Source organism: Miniopterus natalensis, chromosome 7 (assembly GCF_054644295.1).
Source record: "Miniopterus natalensis isolate mMinNat1 chromosome 7, mMinNat1.hap1, whole genome shotgun sequence".
In the NCBI taxonomy this organism is placed as follows: Eukaryota; Metazoa; Chordata; class Mammalia; order Chiroptera; family Miniopteridae; genus Miniopterus; species Miniopterus natalensis.
In genome coordinates this window covers 59925991-59945416 of record NC_142087.1, presented here as the reverse complement: position 1 = coordinate 59945416, position 19426 = coordinate 59925991, and the positions used below count along the sequence as shown (strand labels likewise).

The 19426-nt window shown below is 53.4% G+C and overlaps 1 protein-coding gene across 1 annotated transcript; it reads right to left on the bottom strand.

Moving 5' to 3' along the window:
- Positions 1–3960: 3960 nt before the first annotated feature.
- Positions 3961–17957, bottom strand: SIGLEC15 (sialic acid binding Ig like lectin 15). Its single transcript, XM_087819311.1, has 6 exons — positions 17906–17957; positions 9312–9371; positions 8501–8884; positions 6978–7355; positions 5778–5808; positions 3961–4072 (listed from the first exon to the last, which is right to left on the bottom strand). The coding sequence occupies exons 1-6, from the start codon at positions 17955–17957 to the stop codon at positions 3961–3963; spliced, it is 1017 nt and encodes a 338-aa protein (XP_087675437.1).
- Between the last annotated feature and the right edge of the window lie 1469 nt (positions 17958–19426).

Here is a 19426-nt window from a genome sequence, read left to right as displayed (position 1 = left end):
GTCCTATAGGAGCTAGAGTTGAAGTTTCCTTCAGTCTGACTGGGCTCCTGATTTCTGATGACAATAACTTGAAAAAAATGAACTGCTGACCCTACTTGGGGATAATAAAGTCACTAAGCAATGTTGTTAAAATCACCTGTGTTCAACTCTTTTTACTTCCGACATGTTTAGTGTGGCCTTTAAAAACCACAATTTATTTTGGTCATTAAATGTGCAACATTCACTTCTTTACTGTTCAGCATTTAACATACTTGTACAAAGGACAAGTTTTTATATAATGAGAAACAGGAAGACATGAGAATTGGTTAAGTAAACTGCAAATAAACTACATTCAAGTTTAACTTAATGTGGTGGACATGTCTCATTTTTGGCAAGTTGGTTGGCAGGTCTTTTCATCCAGAAATCACACTAAGAAAAATTGGGAAATTAGAAAGCTTGTAAATGGGTAGAATCTATGTTCTGTAACATTTCACTACAGTGGATGAGGCCTCTGGTTTCAAAGATAATTTAAACTTTGAGGGTTTAAGAATTGGCATAGATGGGAGGCTACCTGGTGATTCCAGAGAGCTCAGGAGAGCCCTGAGGGTCCATCACATGGTTGTGACCTTGGTAGGAAGGACATGAAGCTGCACAAAGGCTCCCACTGCCTGAGTTACTGGGTGGGGGTGGGGATGTGTCTGGGAGGGCAGAGCTGCCAGGGGAGGCCAGTGTAGCTGAGCTTGGTCATGGTTCTGGAAATCACTTCAGCGTTGGAATACCAGGGAGTTCTTCCTTGGTTTTCATTTTCAATCACATTTGTCAGAAGTCCTGAATGGGCGGAGTATGGTGGGAGGGCAAAACACGTGTGATGCTGACCAGATCGCTTTCCTGCCCAGGACTTTTCCTTCACTTTAAAGTGAGGATAACTGAAGCCTTACCTGTCTCCTGGGTTTTTAGTGAGAACTACCTGAGATCACAGAGGGCAAGGGTCTTTGAGGATCACAGGGGCCCCAAAAATATAAGAGCTGTTATTGTGGGGCGGGGGGGTGGGTGGAGCTGAGCCTATGTGGCCAGGGATGGAGGGGGGACAAGTCCAGGATCCCTAACTCTTGGTTTCTAAGGTCCCTCTGGCCTGAAGGTAGACACTTGTCTCTCGTCCAGTCTGGGCGGGGGATATATGTGAAAATTCAGCCCCCTCCCCCCTGATTTGGGCACCCTTGGAACCTGCTGGGGAAACACTGGTCTGAGGGCCCAGGGTTTCAATGTTGAAACCCAGCCCCAGAGCATTGTGGGGCTGGAGCAGGTGCGATGATCAGACAGGTGAGAGCAGCCATACTAAGCAGTATAGGGAACCAGCCCTGTGCTCAGCCACTTGGGTGCCCTGACTCCCGCTACTCCCATCACTGGGGCTAGAGCCTCCCACTGCAGCCTCAGCTCCAGTCACACCCCTTCCCCCATGTTCCAGAACTTTCAACTGCTTAAACATCATGCTGTGTCTGACCTCCTGGCCTTTGCTCAGGCTGTTCCTTCTGCATAGAATGCCCTTCTTTCCTACCTTCCAACCTCCATTCTCCCCCGTTTGCATGGCTAACGTGTAACCTCTTCATGTCCCCTCCTCTAGGAAGCCTTCCCAAGATTAGGGCAGTTCTTTTTTTATGTGCCCACATAGCAACCCTAGCATACTGTTGCTCTTACATGGTTTTCCACTAACTGTGGAGTCCTCAGAACTATTCCCAATGCACTGCCCAGCCCCTTGAGAGTGAATGGAACATGTGGCTATTTGTGGTCAATGGACTGTGATGACAAATGGGAGGCCCTCTAGAGCTTTCTCTTTTTTTTGTTAATCCTCACCTGAGGATATTTTTTTTCCATTGAGGGTCGAACTTGCAACCCAGGTATGTGCCCTTAACTGGGAACCGAACCCACGACACTTTGGTCCATGGGCCAACGCTCTAACCACTGAACCAAAATGGCCGGGGGTAGGATCCCTAAGTAAGTACAATAAGCAAAGCTCCCCTGCCAATCTGTGATGGGCGTGTAGCTTTGGTGAGAATAAACCAGACTTGTTTTCAGCCATTGTGATTTTGGGGCTGGTTTGTTACCGCAGCCTGACTGATACACATGCCTTATTCTTTTTTGTTGTTGTTAATCCCCACCCAAGGTTATTTTTTCCCCACTGATTTTTTTAGAGAGAGTGGAAGGGAGGGAGAGACACTGATGCGAGAGAGACACATTGATTGGTTGCCTCCTACATGCACCCCCGGGGCTGGGGATTGAACCAGTAATCCAGATACCTGCCCTTGAGGAGGAATCAAACCTGAGATCCTTTGGTGCGTGGGCTGATGATCTAACCACTAAGCATACTGGCCATGGCCTTGCCTTATTCATTTTTGTGTCCCCCAAACATGTGCCCTAACTCCTAGCACAAAACAGATACATAAGAAATAATTCCTATCACTGTTGTATTGTTCTTGGCTGTGAAATGCCTCAAAGACCAGGCAGAGGTTCCAAGACACAGCATCCTGTGTCCTTCACTTCCCTGGTGATACACGATTCTCCCTTGAGGTGCCCAAAAGGATTCCCATGCAACGAGGTACAAATGCCAACTCCTGGATGGATCCCCAGTTAACCATGAGCTGCCATCACTCATTTACCCTGGTGAAGGCTCTGATGAGGAAGGGAACCTCATACCCACTGCCCTGCTTATTAACTTGTAAAGATCCCTCAACATTCAGGCCATCTCCCCAGAAAAGCATGAGAGAGGACCCTGTGCTTACTCTGGGTGACCATTCTAGCTTTTGGGAAAGTTCTGAAGAAAGGAACTTTGTTCCCATTGCTTCTTCAGTCCCCTGTGAGGAGAATCTCTGTGGCCCTTTCCTCTTGCCAGCTCACCCAGGTCCCAAGCATGCCTCCTCCCCCTGTGCCTGACTCCAAGCATGGCAGGAGTTACAGTGATCAAGAAGTTCACACTGAAGTGTGAGTGTGGGAGGCAGAGCCCTGCAGTCAGCCTGGCAGGCAGCCTGGCAAATGGGGTGAAGCTGCTGGTGCTCTTGTACATCCTGGAAGGATGCAGGTCATAGAGAGGTCAGAGCTACAGCTGCTATATCCACGGGGATCCTGTAGCCCAGATGTCCCCTGAGGTTTCCCAGCCTTGACGACAGTGGGTTCCAGATGCTTTGAGATGATGGGTGTTGTTTCCTTTTCCCAGGAGTAGTAGCTCACAGCAGTGCAGGGCAGCTGATGGGGTAAGAGGTGGGCAAAGAGGGTGGGGCAATCCAGAGGAGACACCAGGCACCCGGGGACAGGGGCAGCAAGAGCCTCCTCACAGCTGATTTGCTCTTCCTGGGACCACAGCTTTGCACAGCCCCAGCCCCAAAGCCCCAGCCTCGGGCTTGCTCTCTGAAACTCTCATTCTCAGCGAGGCTGGTGTGGGTGCCACACTTGTCCTAGAACTCACTGCCTGTCCCAAGGTTGCTCTGCAAGGGGAGCCTGTAACAGCCCTCACATCTGTAGACATCTTTGTTTTCCCCCAAGTCCCTTCACATCCTCAGATCTTGATAGTCCTACCAGCCAGGAGGGAAAATATTATTGTCCACGTTCAACAGTAAATGAACTGTGAGACCCAGTTCATCCAGTGAAAAAAGTGCCTCAGTCCACACAGCGAGTCAGTGACAGAGTCAGGGTGGAGTCTCAAGGCCCTATGACCAGTGTCCTGCCTGCTCTACTATGGTGTTCTAGGTAAGAAAAGGCAAGAGGACCTTTTCTGGAAGTTTCACACTGGAGCTCACACATGCACAGACATATACACTCTTTCAAAATGCTGGCCCCACTGACATAATATTACTGGGGCTCCGAGACAGATGTCCATGTAGGAGATCACCGAGCCCCTGTGAGTGGGGTCCTGACCCCCAGGTGTTTGGGGTGCCAAGGTACCTGAGAGGCAAGAAGGGTCGCCCCAGCAAACATATCGGCCTTTGCAACTCATGGTGCACAAGTGGATGCTTGTGGCTGAGGGGCTCCTCGTGCTGAACACATGGCCACCGGTGGGCTCTGCTGGCCCAAATTCTCATAATTGGACTCCTGAGCCTGAGGCCTGTGGACAAGAGAAAGTTAGCTGATCACCCAGTACAGGAGGGGGGTCCCTGACTTCCCAAACCACAGCCTAGCAAGGGGCGGGAAGGAGAGATAAGGTGGGCACTGGGGCCCTGATCCAACAGGGCCTGGACACTAACTGAAGGTTGGAGGCAGGGCGGTGCATAACTTGTGGACACATGGGTGACGACAGTGTCCCTGCCATAGAGTCTCTGTCGTCTCGAAGGGATCTCCTGTGTGGCTTTAAAAACCACCTCCATGCCCCTGACCTCCAGGCCTGGCTTCCTCAGCTCCAACTGCTTTCCTGGCTTCTGGGATGTCTGAATGGGCATCTCAAACCTAACTGTCGGCAGTGCTCACGTGATCCTCACCACCATCCCTCTCTTCTCTCCTCAGCTTTATCTCAGTATGTGGCACCCAGGGTTCCAGCTCCAAACCTGGGCATTCTGGCTCCCTCCCTTGCTCATGCTACCCACCCAGCCCCCTAGCCAGCCTGTCTTCCATCTGCCCATCTCCCCGCCTCCACTACTGTCACCTTCATCTGAGCAGCCATGCCACCCTCTGGGCTCAGGTCTCTTCAATGTCGAGTCCTCAGAGAGGAAGTCCTGATCTAAAGCAGCCACAGCCCAGTGGCCATCTCGCTACCCTGGAGCTCTGCTTCACTGCCTTGTCCATTTCTGTCACAGCTCTTATTTTAAGATCTAAGATGACTTTATGTTTTATTAAAACTCTCCACAGCAAAATTTGAGTTCTCTGAGGTCGGAAATTTTTGCTATATCTTTAGCATCCAAAACATACGCACATAGTAGGTGCTCAATAAATATTTGACCAATAGTCAGCTTTCTGATTTAGGTACCTCGCTGCAGTAGTAAATTAGCAATGAAAAGGGACATTGCATAGGCATTCGAGAATGTGGGGAGTGGCTGAACAGGCAGCTGGAAAGAGGGGCTTGGGCTGGCAATGTGGTTTTTCTAACCCTTGGGGCACAGGTGGAGTGGAGCTTTGGGAGCTGAGCCTGGGCTTTTCTAATGGGTCCTGGAAGACTGTGTTCCTCTTCTCCCCAACCCCAACCCCAACCCCAACCCAGCATCCCAGGCAGACCAGCCAGGGTCTCGGAATTGAATTCTTTCTTCGTTAAGGTGAACCTTTACTTGGACAAACACTGAGAATAGAGGAACATGGATAGGAGGGTCATCATTTCCTAGCTGTGTCCTGGGCCCCTGACCTTAAGCTCTCAGGGCCTCTAATGACATTAGTTTGCAAAGCCTTCAGCAGGGTGTCTGGCAGGATGTGTGCCTTGAGGTGGCTTTTACATGGGTCTGCCTGTCCCACAAGGCTGGTCACTACAGGAAGAAATACAGCCTTGAGGAATCACATCTAGGTGCGGAGATAATATAGACACACAGAAAAATGGCCCTTTAGCCCCGGGTCACCAGGGAGATCTGGGAGAGAGGCCAGCGTGAAGCCCGGACAGGAAATGCTGGGAGTGGGGTGGGGGTGGGGAGAGCAGGTCAGCCAGGTGGCCTGGTCTGGCTTGAGAAGGCATGGTGGACTGAAGAGGGGGGAGGCTTAACAGTCTCAGGGAGGACCCAGACCCCGGCCCTTTGCCTATCCTTTCTCCTCATGCTGCCAGCTTTGAGAAGCCTGCACCCTTTGGCCAGTGGGGACTAGAGCCCGGTGAGTTGGGGGTGGGGTAGCTCACTTACCGTGGTGGGGTGTCCTGGGTGACTGGATCCTCTGTGTGAGAGATAGGGTGAAAGAGAAAGAGGGCGTGAATCTACATGGTAGCCTCCAGACTATAGGCCAGGCTATCCACCCCACCCCATCCCACCCCACCCCACAGTGGACAGTGGTCTGAAGGGAACTTGTAGCAAACAGTAAGCCAGCAGGGCATAGAAGTAACAGGAAAGATGAGTGGGAGTTACTGGGGGGAAGGGTGGAGCGAGGAGCTGCCCAACAGAAAAACCTGCCTTTCTGAGGACCCCAAGCACAGAGTGCTTGGTGACTTTGAAGAACCAGGGAGAGAACTGGGGTGGCCACAGCAAAGATGGAGGCCAGGCAACTATGCCAAGTTCTGGATTTTATCCTAGGAGAGTCTGAGGCTGGTGCTATTGACCTGGCTCATCTGAGTGGCTCTGGGAAGTCCCCCCTTGGGGCGCAGAAGCAAATTTCCCCTCTAGCCCAGAGAGAGCAATGTGGGGAGAACTGAAGCTCTCCAAAGACACTCTGCTAATTTACCCTTCCACACTTTTGTCATGCTGTTCCCTCTGCTGGGAATACTACTAGCTCCTTGTTTTCCCAGCTCGTGCATCTTTATAGCTTTTTATTTCATTCTCACTCTCACCTTGCATAAAGCCTTCCTTCCTGGCCCCTGTCCAGACACCCACCAGAGCGATGCATACACTCTGGGCTTCCGCAGCACCCGGACTCTAGGTTACACTTCACAGATTGCCATTGTCTGCCTAATCTCAGCACCCCATTCAAGGTCGGGGAGCCATGTTTTATTCATTTCTATATTCTTAGCACCTACACAGCACTAATAGGTCCTCAAGATGCTGTTGCAACTAATGGGATGGTGCTACTGGCAAAGCCTATGTGTGGTCAGAGATCTCGGGGAGGAGTCCTTTATGAGGTGGGGGTAAAGGGGCCTCCTCCAGAGCTATATTGTCTGGTCTGTATCTCTGTGACTCTAGCCTAGAGGTAAGTTCCTTAACCTTGCTGACTGTAAAATGGGCTCACGCTGGTTCCTACCTCCTGGGCTTGATGTAGGTAGAGGAAACAGAGATGATGCATAGGCGCAAAAAGGATGTTTTGGTTGCGCCATGCCAGGTGGTCAGCCAGATGGTTTTACCTAAAAGGAGAGCCCCCGCCCGCCGCTCCCCTTGCACACCCCCCGGTGCACCCACCTAGGCGGCGGCGGGTGGCGCAGGCGGCCAGCAGGCCGAGCAGCAGCAGCACCTTGAGGCCGAGCGCACCGAGCAGAGGGGCGATCGCCGAGGTCCGGGAGGCGCCGTGGAAACGGAACAAGAAGACGCTGGCCTCCGCGTGGCCCAGGCTGTTGGAGGCCGTGCACGTGTAGCGGCCGTCGTGGGCCAGAGCGGGGAGCTCGGCGGTCACTTGGTGGCCGTAACCCTGACCCGGGCCCCGCACGGCGGTGGAGCGGTTGCCCAGGGCCGGGCCGGACCAGGCGAGGGCGGGCGGCGGCTCCCCTTCGGCGGTGCAGAGCGCGCGGAAGGCGTGCGCGGGGCCCGGCAGCACCGAGATGTTGACGATCCGCGGGGCGGCTGCGGGCGGCAATCACGGAGGCCGGGTGGGGGAAGAGAGGGGGCGAACCGCGGTCAGAGGGGGGCCGGGAAAGAGAAGGGGGACCTTTCTCCGTCCCCTTTAGTCGCCCAGAAAGTTAGAAGAGGTGGGAGCAACTCGTAAAGGAGGGATTGGGAACTTGGGCACCAGCTTGCCTGGGTCCCAGGACAGGAGTGAGTGGCCTTGGACAAACTATTTCCCGCTCTGTGCGTCAGTTTCTCCACGTGTAAAATGGGGATCGCTTACCTTACGGGGTTGGTGAGAAGATCTGGCAATTAATACTGGTGGGGTGCTTGGACTAGGGCCTGGCCCATAGTAAGTGCTCACTAAATGGTGGTTATTGTTGTGGTAGCACAAGGTTGGGGGCAGGCTGCTAGTGTGATTTCAGGGGCACCTCCCCCAAGCCAGACAACCTCACCAAGAACTAGAGTTGAGACTGATTCCCTGAATCCGTGGGCCTGTGCTAGGTAGGTGCCCACCCTGGAAGAAACTGAAACGCACTCAGAGCCGCGCCCAGCCCCCCAAGGGCACAGGAAAAGCTCTCGGGAGAGCCAGACCCTAGCCCAGAACTCCTGCCCTCCCTTCCCCCCTCATAGCTGGCAGCCCAGGACTTTTAAAGCTCTACAGGTAATTCCAACGCACATGGAGGGTTGAGAACCACTGGTCTAGGGGTGGGGACTCTGGTTCCCACGGCTTTATACCTCGACGTTTAGCGAAGGGCGGCTCCCTGTGCACTTCCCCGGGGAGGCGGGTGCTCCCCAGCGCGCACAGCACTCACCTCCTTGCAGCCCGTGCCATGTTTAGGGTTATTGCTCACTAACTCTTCTCTCCCCTGAACCGCGAGCTACTGGGCATCGTCGCTCTGTAAGAGCTTCTTTACAATGCCCATTCCCGGGCCCCAACCAGCCCTTCCTGGGGCCAGGATTCTGCATTTTTTACAAAGCCCCACGTGGCCCGTAGCCATGGCCGAGTGAGACCCCGGCTCTAGAGAAAAGAGTGTGTATTGATCCCCCTCCGATACTCGCGGCGGGCACCGAGCCCTGCACCCAGTAAGGCCCCCGGGGGGCCGGAGGGCCGGGGGAGGGAAAAGGCCTCCTCGCCCCGGCGGCCGCGCCCGCGCGCTCACCGGTCACGTGGAGCCGGACGCCGTGGCGGCTCTCGTAGCGGTCGTGGATGTCGCCGGCGAACTCGACTCGGCAGAAGTAGCGGCCCTGGTCGGCCAGGGCGAGGCGCTCGACCCGCAGCGAGAGGTCGTTGCGCCGCGGGTTGCCCAGCAGGCGGAAGCGGCCGTGCAGGCTGAGCGCCGTCTGGCACAGCTCGCTGCCCCGCGCCGCCGCGCACCGGAACACCTGCGGGCCCGCGAAGGGCTCGCCCGCGCGCCAGATGGCGGTCAGCGGCCCGTCGTAGTGGCGGTGCGGGTGCGTGAAGGTGCAGGACAGCACCGCCGCCTCGCCCGCCGCCGCGCTCACCTCGGCCGGCACCTGCATGGACCAGCGCTGCGCCGGGGCACCTGCGGGCGGCCCGCGAGCGTCAGCGTCACCCGCCCCGGGCCCGCCGCGGGCCTCCATCCCCAGGACCCCGGAGGGACCCGGTGGACACCCAGGATTCAGGAGCACCCCCCCCCCCGGCCTGAAAACCCCAGGACTCTAGAAGCTCACCCCCCTCTGGAAACCCCATGACTCAGGAAACACCCCTCCCCCAGGGAAAGGGGGATCTGGAAACCCACAGAATGACTGGAGAGGCATCTCCTGGCACCTTGACTCCCAGGACTGGCAGGTTCCTGGGCCCTCCCCCACTTTCCTGGGACTGTTTGCCTCTCTCTCACTGACAGGCCCAGTGACCCCATCACCTGCCCTGCTGCAGCAAAGTGCTGGGATTCTGTGGTTACAAGAGAGTCCCAAGACCTCCGAGATGGTGAGCATAATAAAAGCACTTACTGTGCACCTCTGTGTTGAGCAAGTTCCCTGTAGTATCTCTTTTAGTTCTCACAAATGATCCTGGAGGTAAACATAGTTATCACCGGTTACATACATGTTAAGAAACTGAGGCAGAGAAAGGTGAAGCAATTGCCTGAGGTCACACAGCTAGGATGAGGCAAACCAGCATCCAAACTCAGTACTGCCTGACTCCACAGCCACACTATTGCACTAGAGGCTGGGGACCTTGGATCTCATCCGAGGAGACCAACACTCCCATTCACAGAGGGGGAATGGAGGTCTGGGAGGGGATATGTTTTGAAGTTAACATGTTAAGTTGGTGGATGAGATTCCTCTAGGAACCCGGTCAACCCAAGTGGGCTTCCCAAGAGGCTGGTGCCCCGACAGGGAGCTGAGAGGCCAAGCATGGTGGGCAGTTATGCCACCTCCTTGCTCTGTGCAAGCACCTCTGTCTGGACTGTTCCCTCACCTCCTGCACTGTGAGCCTCTAAAGTATGGCCAAGCAAAGGTCCAGGGTCTTCACTCTAACCCCACTTCACGGAGGACTGGTGAGTTACTGCCTGTGTCATTGGGTCTGTGCTGCTTTGAGAGAGGGGTGAGCTGGGTGGGTGGCTGTGGGTACTGGTCCTTGGAGGATCAGGCCAGGGGTTGTGCCTCCCCAAGGAGGGAGGGCAGGATTAGCAGTTAGTGCCCAGGTGCAGTTCATGAAAAAGAATATTTAGAGGGAATAATATAGCAGCCCTTGTATTTCCAAAGGGTTTTGCAGCTTACATAGTTCTTTCATGTACTTCGTGTCACATGACCTTCAAAACGCCCAGGGGAGAAAAGCAGGGCAGATATTGTTACAGTGAGAAAATGAAGGCTGAGTCACACAGGCAAAAGGTGGAAGAAACCCAGCTTTACTGACTCCAAGTGCAATTCTCTTTGCTCTTTGGGGTAGCCTGACACATGCCCTGGCAAGAATCCTCTCAGCCCACAGCTGGCAGACCATCCTCCAAGGAGTTCATCATATCTATGAATAATCTACAGGTTAGAACATTCCTCCTGCACAGAATCCATGTTCTACACCACCCACATGACTGCCACAAGCTCTATAGAACATTGCACATCCCCTCCCCTGGATAGGCTTTCCAGGATCTCATCATGGCTATCTGGGACCCATTAAGCCTTCTCTTTTCTGGTGGAAGTCCCAGTCCCCCAGCTGTCCCCACTCAGTAATTCCCTGCAGTGTAGTGTCCTGACCCAGGGCTCCAGGTGTGTGCCCCAGGCCTGTTGCACCAGCTGAGTGGGGTCCGAATCCGGTTGTGTGAACTGTGCTTTGTATACAACCTCACTTTGCCCTTGTACTGAGCTTGCAATCAAATAAAACCACAAGTTCTTTTTTTCACACAATCTGCTTCTAAGCCAAATCTCTTTTCTTCCGGACAAGTGGAGTTACGCTTTTGAATCCAAATGGAGGACTTGACAGTTATCCTGAGTAAGAGCTTGTTTGCTTAGTTGTTAATAATCAAATTTGAGAAACCCTTTCTGAAGGTTTTGCTGGTTCAGTCAGTATTCCCAGCTGCAGGAAGCATCTCCTCATGCTTGGGACTCAGCCCCTGCCTCAGTTTCCCTGCATTTTCTACTCTCTGTAACTTCAGCCTCCTCTGACACCCTGCATCTCACAGGCATCCCAGATTCCCTAGGTATTGTTTGCTGTTGTGCACTCATCAATTAGCAAACATTTATTGGACACATCCCCACTCAAAGCCAGGCACTGGGATAGGAGAGCGAGTTACAAAGATCAACAGAATAATTTACCAGCCTGCTGGAGCTCACAGCTCAGAAAGGGAGGTGGATCTGGGAACACATAATTACACCACTGCCTGCCAGGTGCTCTAATGAGAGACACAGTGTTCCCTTTGTCTGAATGTGGTTCCGGGCCCTTTCACTCACCAGCTCCCTCTTCACCATCCCAGGTTTCCTCTGAGTCTGCCTACAATGGGAGGCCTTTCCTGAGCCCCAAGCCTGGGTGTGACACCCCTACCCTGTGTCCCAGGGCTGGCAGAGGTACTTCCTCTGCATGGGCATTGCCTGTGCACTGTCTCGCCCAAGTACACAGAAGCTCTGGGAGGGCAAGGACCACGTGCATGTGGTCATACTTGTGTGTTACTGCCCAGCACGATGCCATGCTACATAGTAAGTAATGAAATTGCTATGACAGAGTGGAAGGGAGGGTGATCCTGCTGGCAGGAGCAGCTGGGTGTGGGGTGAGAGGAGTTGTGCAGATATTAGGCAAGCAGGGAGTGGAGGACACATGGGAGGAGACACCATTTCAGCAGAGCCTTGAGAATGGAGTGGGATGCTACTAAGCCTTGAGGTGGATTGAAGGCAGTCTTGGTGAAGGGGACAGCAGGGCAACACCGGGAAGCAGTGCCATTAGCAGAGAGGTTGCAGAGCACATGGGGAAAAGGGGGCCAGAGTTCACAGTGCTTTGGGAGCTCCTTAGGGGAATATACTTCATCTCATTTCATACGCACAACAACCCAATAGGGACTGTCATTAGCTCCTTTTTAGAGAAGGGGGAATTGGGGCTCAGAAAGCGCAAGTGACTTGGCCAGGTCATCTGACTAACCGGAGGCAGAGCTGAGGCTTCACCCTCAGTGGTTCGGATTCTTACCTTGTCCCGTACACTGTGCTGCTTGAGGATGACAGCCCAGGTTGGAATCATCCTGAAGTGTGACACTGAAGGAGCAGAGAGGGCACACAGAGGCCCTCTCACCAGAGTGTTACCATCTTGGCTCCTTGCAGGGTTGGGTTGCCGGAACCTGTGTTTCCTGTTTACCTGCAGCATGGACTCCCTTTCACACAGAGACCTTTGAATGAATCCCCCCAGGGGACCCAAGGCTGGCAGGAATTGCCCAGGAACAAATGCATTTGCTTTGGCAGGAATCCAAGCTCTCAGCATCCTGTGACATTTACCATTCCCTCTGGCAGCTCACGCAAGCCTCTTGTCTCTTAGGACAGGGGAAGGAAGACACCTGAACTGGAACCACCCTTCCCTTCTTGTAGGGCCTCTAATCTCCTTTCTCAGGTCTGTCAACCTTTGGGGTCCACAGGAGGCCCACATTCTTCCCATTGTCCAAAGTACCTCCCCTCAGTGGGGGCCACGGGGCCTAGCGGAAGCATTTCAGCTTTTGCAGAGGCTTGGGGGACAATCTTGCTTGTGGTCATTCTTTCATCAGACTTGTATCAAGCCCCCAATCTGTGCCTGTCCCTTCTCTAGGCTCATTCACCTAGTAGGAAATGTTTGGGAAAGTTTCTTACTTAATGTCCCAGGTCTCAGGCTCCTCTGTGGCAGAAAGGGGAACATAATACCTTCCTCATAGGATTGAGGATTGAATGAAATCTCATATGTAGATCCCAGTGCCTGACACTCAGTAAAGACTCAGTGCCTGTTATAGCTCCCTTCGTTCACTAGCCCTGCAAAGGAAATGAGACTGGAAGGGGGTAGGGTGGAGAGTGCTTACCAGTGGTGGAGGAGTGCCTCGGGCATATAACCCAGGGCGATGCAGCAGGGGGTTAAGGCACTGATACCCTGACATTGCACCATTTGCAGCTCAATTTGGCATCTTAGACCATGGGAAATACAATGGCTTAGTCCTTGCCCTTAACTCACCTGATAGCTAGTCATTTATTCGTGTATTTATTCTATCAATAGCTACTCATTGAGGGTTTATTGTGTGCCAGACCTTGTCAAGGTGTTAGGAATGCAATTACATTGACAATTAGTGACCCTCCTCAGTGGTATGTTTATAGTCTGGCCATTGCTCAGCTACCCTTTGTTTTCATTTATACACAAGTCTAACAAGTTTGTTTGGTTAGCATCCCAGCCTAGGGAAATACATAGTGAAAAACTGGTAAGTGGATTCTGTTTGTAGGCCCACTGAAAGCAGCCAGAAAAGACAGCTGACATTCAGGGAGGAAGGAGCCAGTAAAAAAGGCGAAAAGATGGCTCAGGACAGAGATGCTAAAAGTACAGCACAGAAGGGACCATCTAAAGGGGTAAGGGCAGAGGGTCTTCCAGCATCGTGATGCTGCAGCAGGCTGTGTAAGAGATGCTCACTGCTGTGACCCAAGTCACCTTGGGGAGGCTCATTGCCATGAGAGGTGTGCTCCCGGGGGGAGGGGGGTCAGGAGTCCATTGGGGCTTTAGCCCTGGCCAGACCGACCCTGACTTTGTGACTTTAGGCAAGTCTCCCTAGCTCTCTGGCCTCAGTGGGCTCATTCATGAAATAATGCCTCGACGTTTAACTAAGGTAACTTTTCAGTCTAAAAGTTTATTCTGAAAATGACGTTTGGATAAAAATGTTAAGGAAGTTAAGTATTTTAGAAATATGTCTATTTAAATTAGAAGACTATTAGGTACTTAAAAATAAGCCATTAGGTATCCAAAACACTCAGCTACTGACAGATGCATCTGTGCCTTGATGTTCCCACACCGTCATTTACCAAATTCTCTATGTCACTCTGACATGGTCACTAGTGCTAAGCAGGGAAGGTCTGGGCTGCAACACTGGGTGCCAGCTCCTGGGTCATCATAATCATGTTGACTCACCCTAGACTTATTACCCCAAAGCCCCATGCATATTTTCAGAACCTGGATGGGCAGAAGGGATATCTGGGTGGATCAGAAGTAGAAACCTTAATTTTGGCTGCCACTGACCAAGAATTCTATCAGTTCTTTGGTGAGGAGGGAAGCAGAGACGTGCCCAGGAGCCCCTCTGGAGGTCATTTGCAGTGGGTTCTGTGCTATTGTGCTCATGTAACTATAGAGAAAACTGCTTGTCGGTTTCATCACAGAATGTGGGTTAGTTGTTGTCCTTGGACCACACATAGGAAAGTGATCCGGACGTGGTTGTGGTGGAACAATGGCCAGTGAGGGTGATTGCCCTCACAGAATGGTGCTTTAACAAGAATTAGGTCTGCTGGCTGGGTTTTATGTGACATTTTTGGAGGAAACAAGTTATGGACTTGGGAGGGAGGAAGAATGATGCAAGGTGGGTAGTCAACGTGGGCCTCCAGAGGGATAGCCTGGTGGCACTCAGAGCTGGGGACCCTCCTCGGTCTGCTGTGATGCTCCCAGGATGGCTGATGCTACATTGACAGGCAGCTAATCTGATGAGTCCAGCTATCTGTATGGGAGCTGCCCTCCGTGGGGACATCTGGGCATGTGAACAAGGGTGTTCTTAGGGAATAACTCCAATGGTAGCCTCTCAGGCATGGTGACACCTGGAGGGTCAGGAGAGGGCATTTTGGGGGTAGGGAGAGATGTTCATCTTGGCCACCAAACCTCACCAGTTAGGTGTGTGGGTTAAGCTGGGGAACGTTGCCTTTCTTCCAATTCCCTCCTGACCCTCAGTTCTTTCTGAGCCTGCACGTTGTCCAGATAGGTGATCAGTAGAGAAAAGATGAGAAAGGGGTGGAGTCAGAGGGGAGAGGAGGGCCCAGAAACAGGAATTCCATCCTTCAGTGAGAACCAGACCCAGGAGGTCCCAAGGAAGGGGTGAGGTGCAGTGATGTACAGGGCTCTGGTCTCCTTCGGCCCTCAGGGTTATCCTGGCTTCCCCTTTGCCTCTGGTCGCTTGTCTGAGCCGACTGAGATGCAGAGCTACTGTCCTGGGGCCAGTGTTCACCACGGGACACTGCTCTTCAGAGTCCTGATTCAGCCTGTCCCTGCCCGTGCTCCCCCACCCCTGCCTCCTCAGGGGTCCTGTTCTCCATCCACGCTACTGGCCAGAGTAGCCGCCAGGAGCAGAAGCATCCTGGCTCATTAAACCTTCCCATTTCCTCCTGGACCTGTGATGCAGTGTAACCTGCTCCCTGACCTTTACCTAGGCCCCTCGTAAGCACCCACAGCCTGGGTGAGTGCCGCGGTTGGTCTGGCCTTTTCAGTTTGTTTTTCTGAGCACCAAGCTTTGCCCCAGGCTCACCGCCGCTGCACACAGGTGGTGTAAAGGGCAGGCTGCACACAGAGGACTCCAGTTCACATCCAGGCTGTGACATCCCAGAAAGTCACCCGACTTCCCTGAAACAGGGACAGGGTCCTCACTTTGCAGGGTTGTGGTGAGGAGTAAAGGAGCTGCTCTTCAAAGGTCCGGCACGGACGTCCTGGAGGATGACAGCTACTGTGATTGCTAACCTTGCTTATCAGAGATTGTGGACCGATTGAAGACTTTTACAAGGTCACCCAAGTGGTCAGAGCTCCCGACCACTGTTTCCCCCTCCCTACATTCCCTGGCATCTCCCACTCTCTAAGAGCAGATTTGTAGGGAGAGAGAGGGGAAAGACAAGGGCGAGTGTGTGGGGATGCCTGGGAGATGAGGGCCTGCCCAAAGCACTGGGTGCTGAGTGTGGGTGACATGGGGAGGAGGAAGGGCGTGGAAAGTGGAGGGAGTTTTCCTGGGACAGCTTCATCCCACTTCATTTTTGCCTCCAGCTTGCCCTGGCCCCCACACTCAGGGATGTGGGCAGGGATGTGACTGTGACCCCAATCTTGCAGCCCCTTGGGTTTCCACATTGCAGCCAAGCCCAGCCTGGTCCAGGGGCCTCCTGCCCGGTGTTGCAGCAGCCTGGAGGGGCTCACAGGTGACTGTCACCAGAGGGGTTTCAGAAAGTGGGACCCCACTCACCTTAGTTGCGGACCTCTGGGTTTTAGCAGGGAGGCAGCTGCCATTATGCAAACAAAAGGGTCTCCTCCCCATGTGGCTACATGTGTGGCTCAGCTTTCCGGGTGATCCTGACATTTAGCTGGAGCACTGTGCGGTTTGGTTTTGTTCTTGAACATGTGACTGCACATGCTTCCTCTAAATCTTGTGTTTAACTGACTCATAGCAGCTGACCCACAGCAGGAGGGAAAAAAAAACAAACCAAAACAAAAATACCCCCATACCTGGCTCCTCAGGAAGCTGTGTGACTTCAGTAACATTTCGCTGCCATTCACTGCACAACCCCCAAGGGCTAGGAACTATGCTGAGGGCCTTCATCCATGATCTGATTATCCGTAGGGTCCAATGAGCTGGCAGGGGCCCCACTTTATGGGGGCTCAGAAAAGTTAGAAAACCTGCCCAGGGCCACACAGCCAGTAAATAGCAGAGCCAGGATTCAAAGCCATGTCTGATGTTAACACTGAGGTCCTGAACTGCTGCTGTCCTATCTTCCCCAGGTCCTGACGGGATCACCTCATCCAACCCCTATCCTCTATGTGAGGCCCAACCGTAAAGCACCCCAGAAAGTTGGCTGAGTTGTCAACTTGGGAGATAAAAGCCCCTTCCCCATGAGCCCCTGCCACAGGGCTCTGTGCAGGGGACAGTGGGCAGTGGTGGAGGTCCAGTCTAGGGCCACACGCACTCAGGCTCTAACCTCAGCGTCACCCTCAGTCACTCACCAAAGCTCTCTGTGCCTCAGTTTTCTCATCTGTGGGAAGGGAATAGCATAGTTCTTTTCTCATAGGGTTCTGAGGATCATGTGATTATGAAAGTGCCAGAGTCCAGACCTGACTGAACTCTGCTAGAGACGAAGGAAAGGAGCCGAAAGAGTGGGAGTTTATCATCCAGTCCTGGAGACAGGACCCCACACAAAGAATGTTGATAACAGCTTAGAACATCATGATGTCAGCAATGTCACCACACAGCTCGTGACAGCAGTGGCCGTGTACCTGGAGGCACTGATGCTGAGTCCAGGGGTCACCAGAAGGACATCTCAGGCTGGGCTAGAAGAAAGACTGGGGGCCTGGACAGAGGGACTCAGAGGATGGCCTCTGTCATTTATCCCAGCTCCCTCAATGGAACCGCCCATCAGCATCACTCAAGATGATGGTTGAAAATGCAGGTTCCTGGGCCCTGCCACCTGATAATGTGATTCCACAGGTCTGGGGTGGAGCTGAAGTATCTACATTTTAGCAAATGCCCCTCTCTTCTGGGATTGTGATGCAGACTGTCAGTGATCAACCCTGGAGACCCCTTGTAACCAGGGACACTAACTCGCTGAGCTCAATGACCCAGATGTCCTTGTTACTTAAGCCTGCCACAGAGAGTTCCCACTCACCCGTTGGAGTTCCTGCTGGGAGGTCAGGGTGCCCTCTGTCACTTGGTCTATTTCCTACATGAAATCATCCCCATCATTACCCCAAACCTCAGTGTGCCCTCCTCCCCTCTCCTCAGGGCCATGTCTGCCCATCAAGACATAAAAGACTTGGGTGGCGACAACACCCAAAATCTGTTCAGAGCCTAGACTGTCCTCCCCATACCTTCCCATTATCTCCCTGGTTCCTCACAGCAATGGGTGGGCCAGGTGTCCTTTCTACAGGTGGGGACACTGGGGCCCAGAGAAGTCAGGGGCCTGCCTTAGTCACTTGGAACCCAAGGCAAAGCCCAGACTTGGACTTCTGGCTTCTGTCACCACAGCGTCCCAAAGCGCAGCTCTTCCTCCGCCCCAGGCCTGGAGGCCTGGGTAGGCCCAGCTGCATCGCGTTGGAGGAGAGAGGACTGCACCGAGGATTCTGTGAGCACCGTCCTGTTCCTAGCACGGGCCAGAGAGAAAGCTGGGAAACTCACCCATCGGGAGGACGCACATCAAGCAGGCCAGGAGTCGGACGGACCCTTCCATGTCGCGAGCGCCTGGAGACCCCAAGCCAGCCCCCGCATTCAGCCGGGCCACTAGTGAGAACCCTCCTTGGCGTGGGTGCGGGGGAAGAAAGGGGTGGGCAGGGGTGGCAGTGTGCCCAGGTCTGCGCCCGTGCTGGGCTCTGCGGGTGCTGGAGGAACTGGGGAGAGGCATCCAGGCAGCCCGAGGTATGATTAGATGAGACCCGTGGGGTTTAGTCATGTGGAAAACGAAGACGGGAACCACTCGGATGATTTTTCAGAACAGGAAACAGAGAAGTGGATGGGGAAGGTGCAGGGCCCTTTCCTGTAGCCTGGCCCCTTGGAACAAAGGGCTGTGCTTCTGCCTCCCCCTCTCCTTCCTTCCCGCCCTCTTTTTTCCCTTCCTTCCCCCTTTCCCTTCCTACATTTTTAGTGTGCCAGGATGGGTTTTCTCTCCCTCCACCCTCTTCTTTTCTTCCCTTCCCCACCTCCTTTTGGAGAGGGGTTTTCACAAGATGATGAAAGAGACCGAGGGGAGGAGCATCCAAGTGCAGCTAGAAAGCTGTCAGTACTTGTAAGGAAAAGACTTCAAAGATGATCCCTTCCATGACCAGAGAGCCTTCAGAGGGCCTGGGATCCTAGAACCGCACCCCAGACTCTGATGCTCATAAGAATCCCCTGGGGATCTTGTTAAAAATGCAGGTTCTAACCTGGGATGTCTAAGGAGTTCCTGGTGCTGCTGTTGGTCCATGAGCTATACTTCCAGTATGGAGAGCTAAGACCCCCACCTCCACCCACCCCTAATCCCAGAGCCGCTGGGTAGAATATCAGGTGGAAGTCAGGACGCTGGGGGAGAAGGGAAGCTCTTGGAAGCTTATCTAATGGACTTTTGTGGGACTGACAGTGGGACTCTATGGGAACTAGAGGGCTCTTTGCTCCATCTAATGGACTGCATTGGATTTTGGCCGTCGGATGGTAGGATCTCTTTTCGGCTAATGCACTGGACTCGAGTGCCCCGCACAAAGGTAACATTAACTGTCACTCTTCCTGTTCAGGTGAAATGCTGTCGGCCAAGTCCATTTTGTGCCCTACCCATCCCCTGCTCTCCCCCCTTGAAATCTCTCACTCTCTCAGGTGGGAGAGCCAGCCCCGCCCCACTCAGGAGGTTCCTGCCCCAAGGTGAGTTCTCTCTGGTGGTCTGGCCACATTGGAGAAGAGGAGAGTCAGGCCCTAGGGGTCCCAGAGTCCTCAGAGAATGAGGAAGGATCTATTCTTGGTTGGACTACTTCCCAGCTCCTGGCAGAGCAGGGTGCCAGCTTGGCTCCAACTGCCTGGAACTCCTTCCTTTTCCCTGAGCTCCATTCAACTCCAACTTGCTTATTTCTTCTAACTAGTGAACCAGGGTCATCCTTGCAGGAGATGTGGACCTATCCCATTCTTTCAAATAACTCCATAGGATCCCACAGCATATATCTGATGTAGCATAATTTA

Excerpts from the sequence above, each read along its gene's own strand:
- SIGLEC15 (XM_087819311.1), bottom strand. The coding sequence starts at position 17,957 with ATGGAAGGGTCCGTCCGACTCCTGGCCTGCTTGATGTGCGTCCTCCCG. Across the intron at positions 7,356-8,500 it reads CGTCCGGCTCCACGTGACCG|CCGCCCCGCGGATCGTCAAC; the intron begins GTGAGCGCGCGG and ends TGCCGCCCGCAG. Across the intron at positions 5,809-6,977 it reads CGCCACCCGCCGCCGCCTAG|AGGATCCAGTCACCCAGGAC; the intron begins GTGGGTGCACCG and ends TCTCTCACACAG.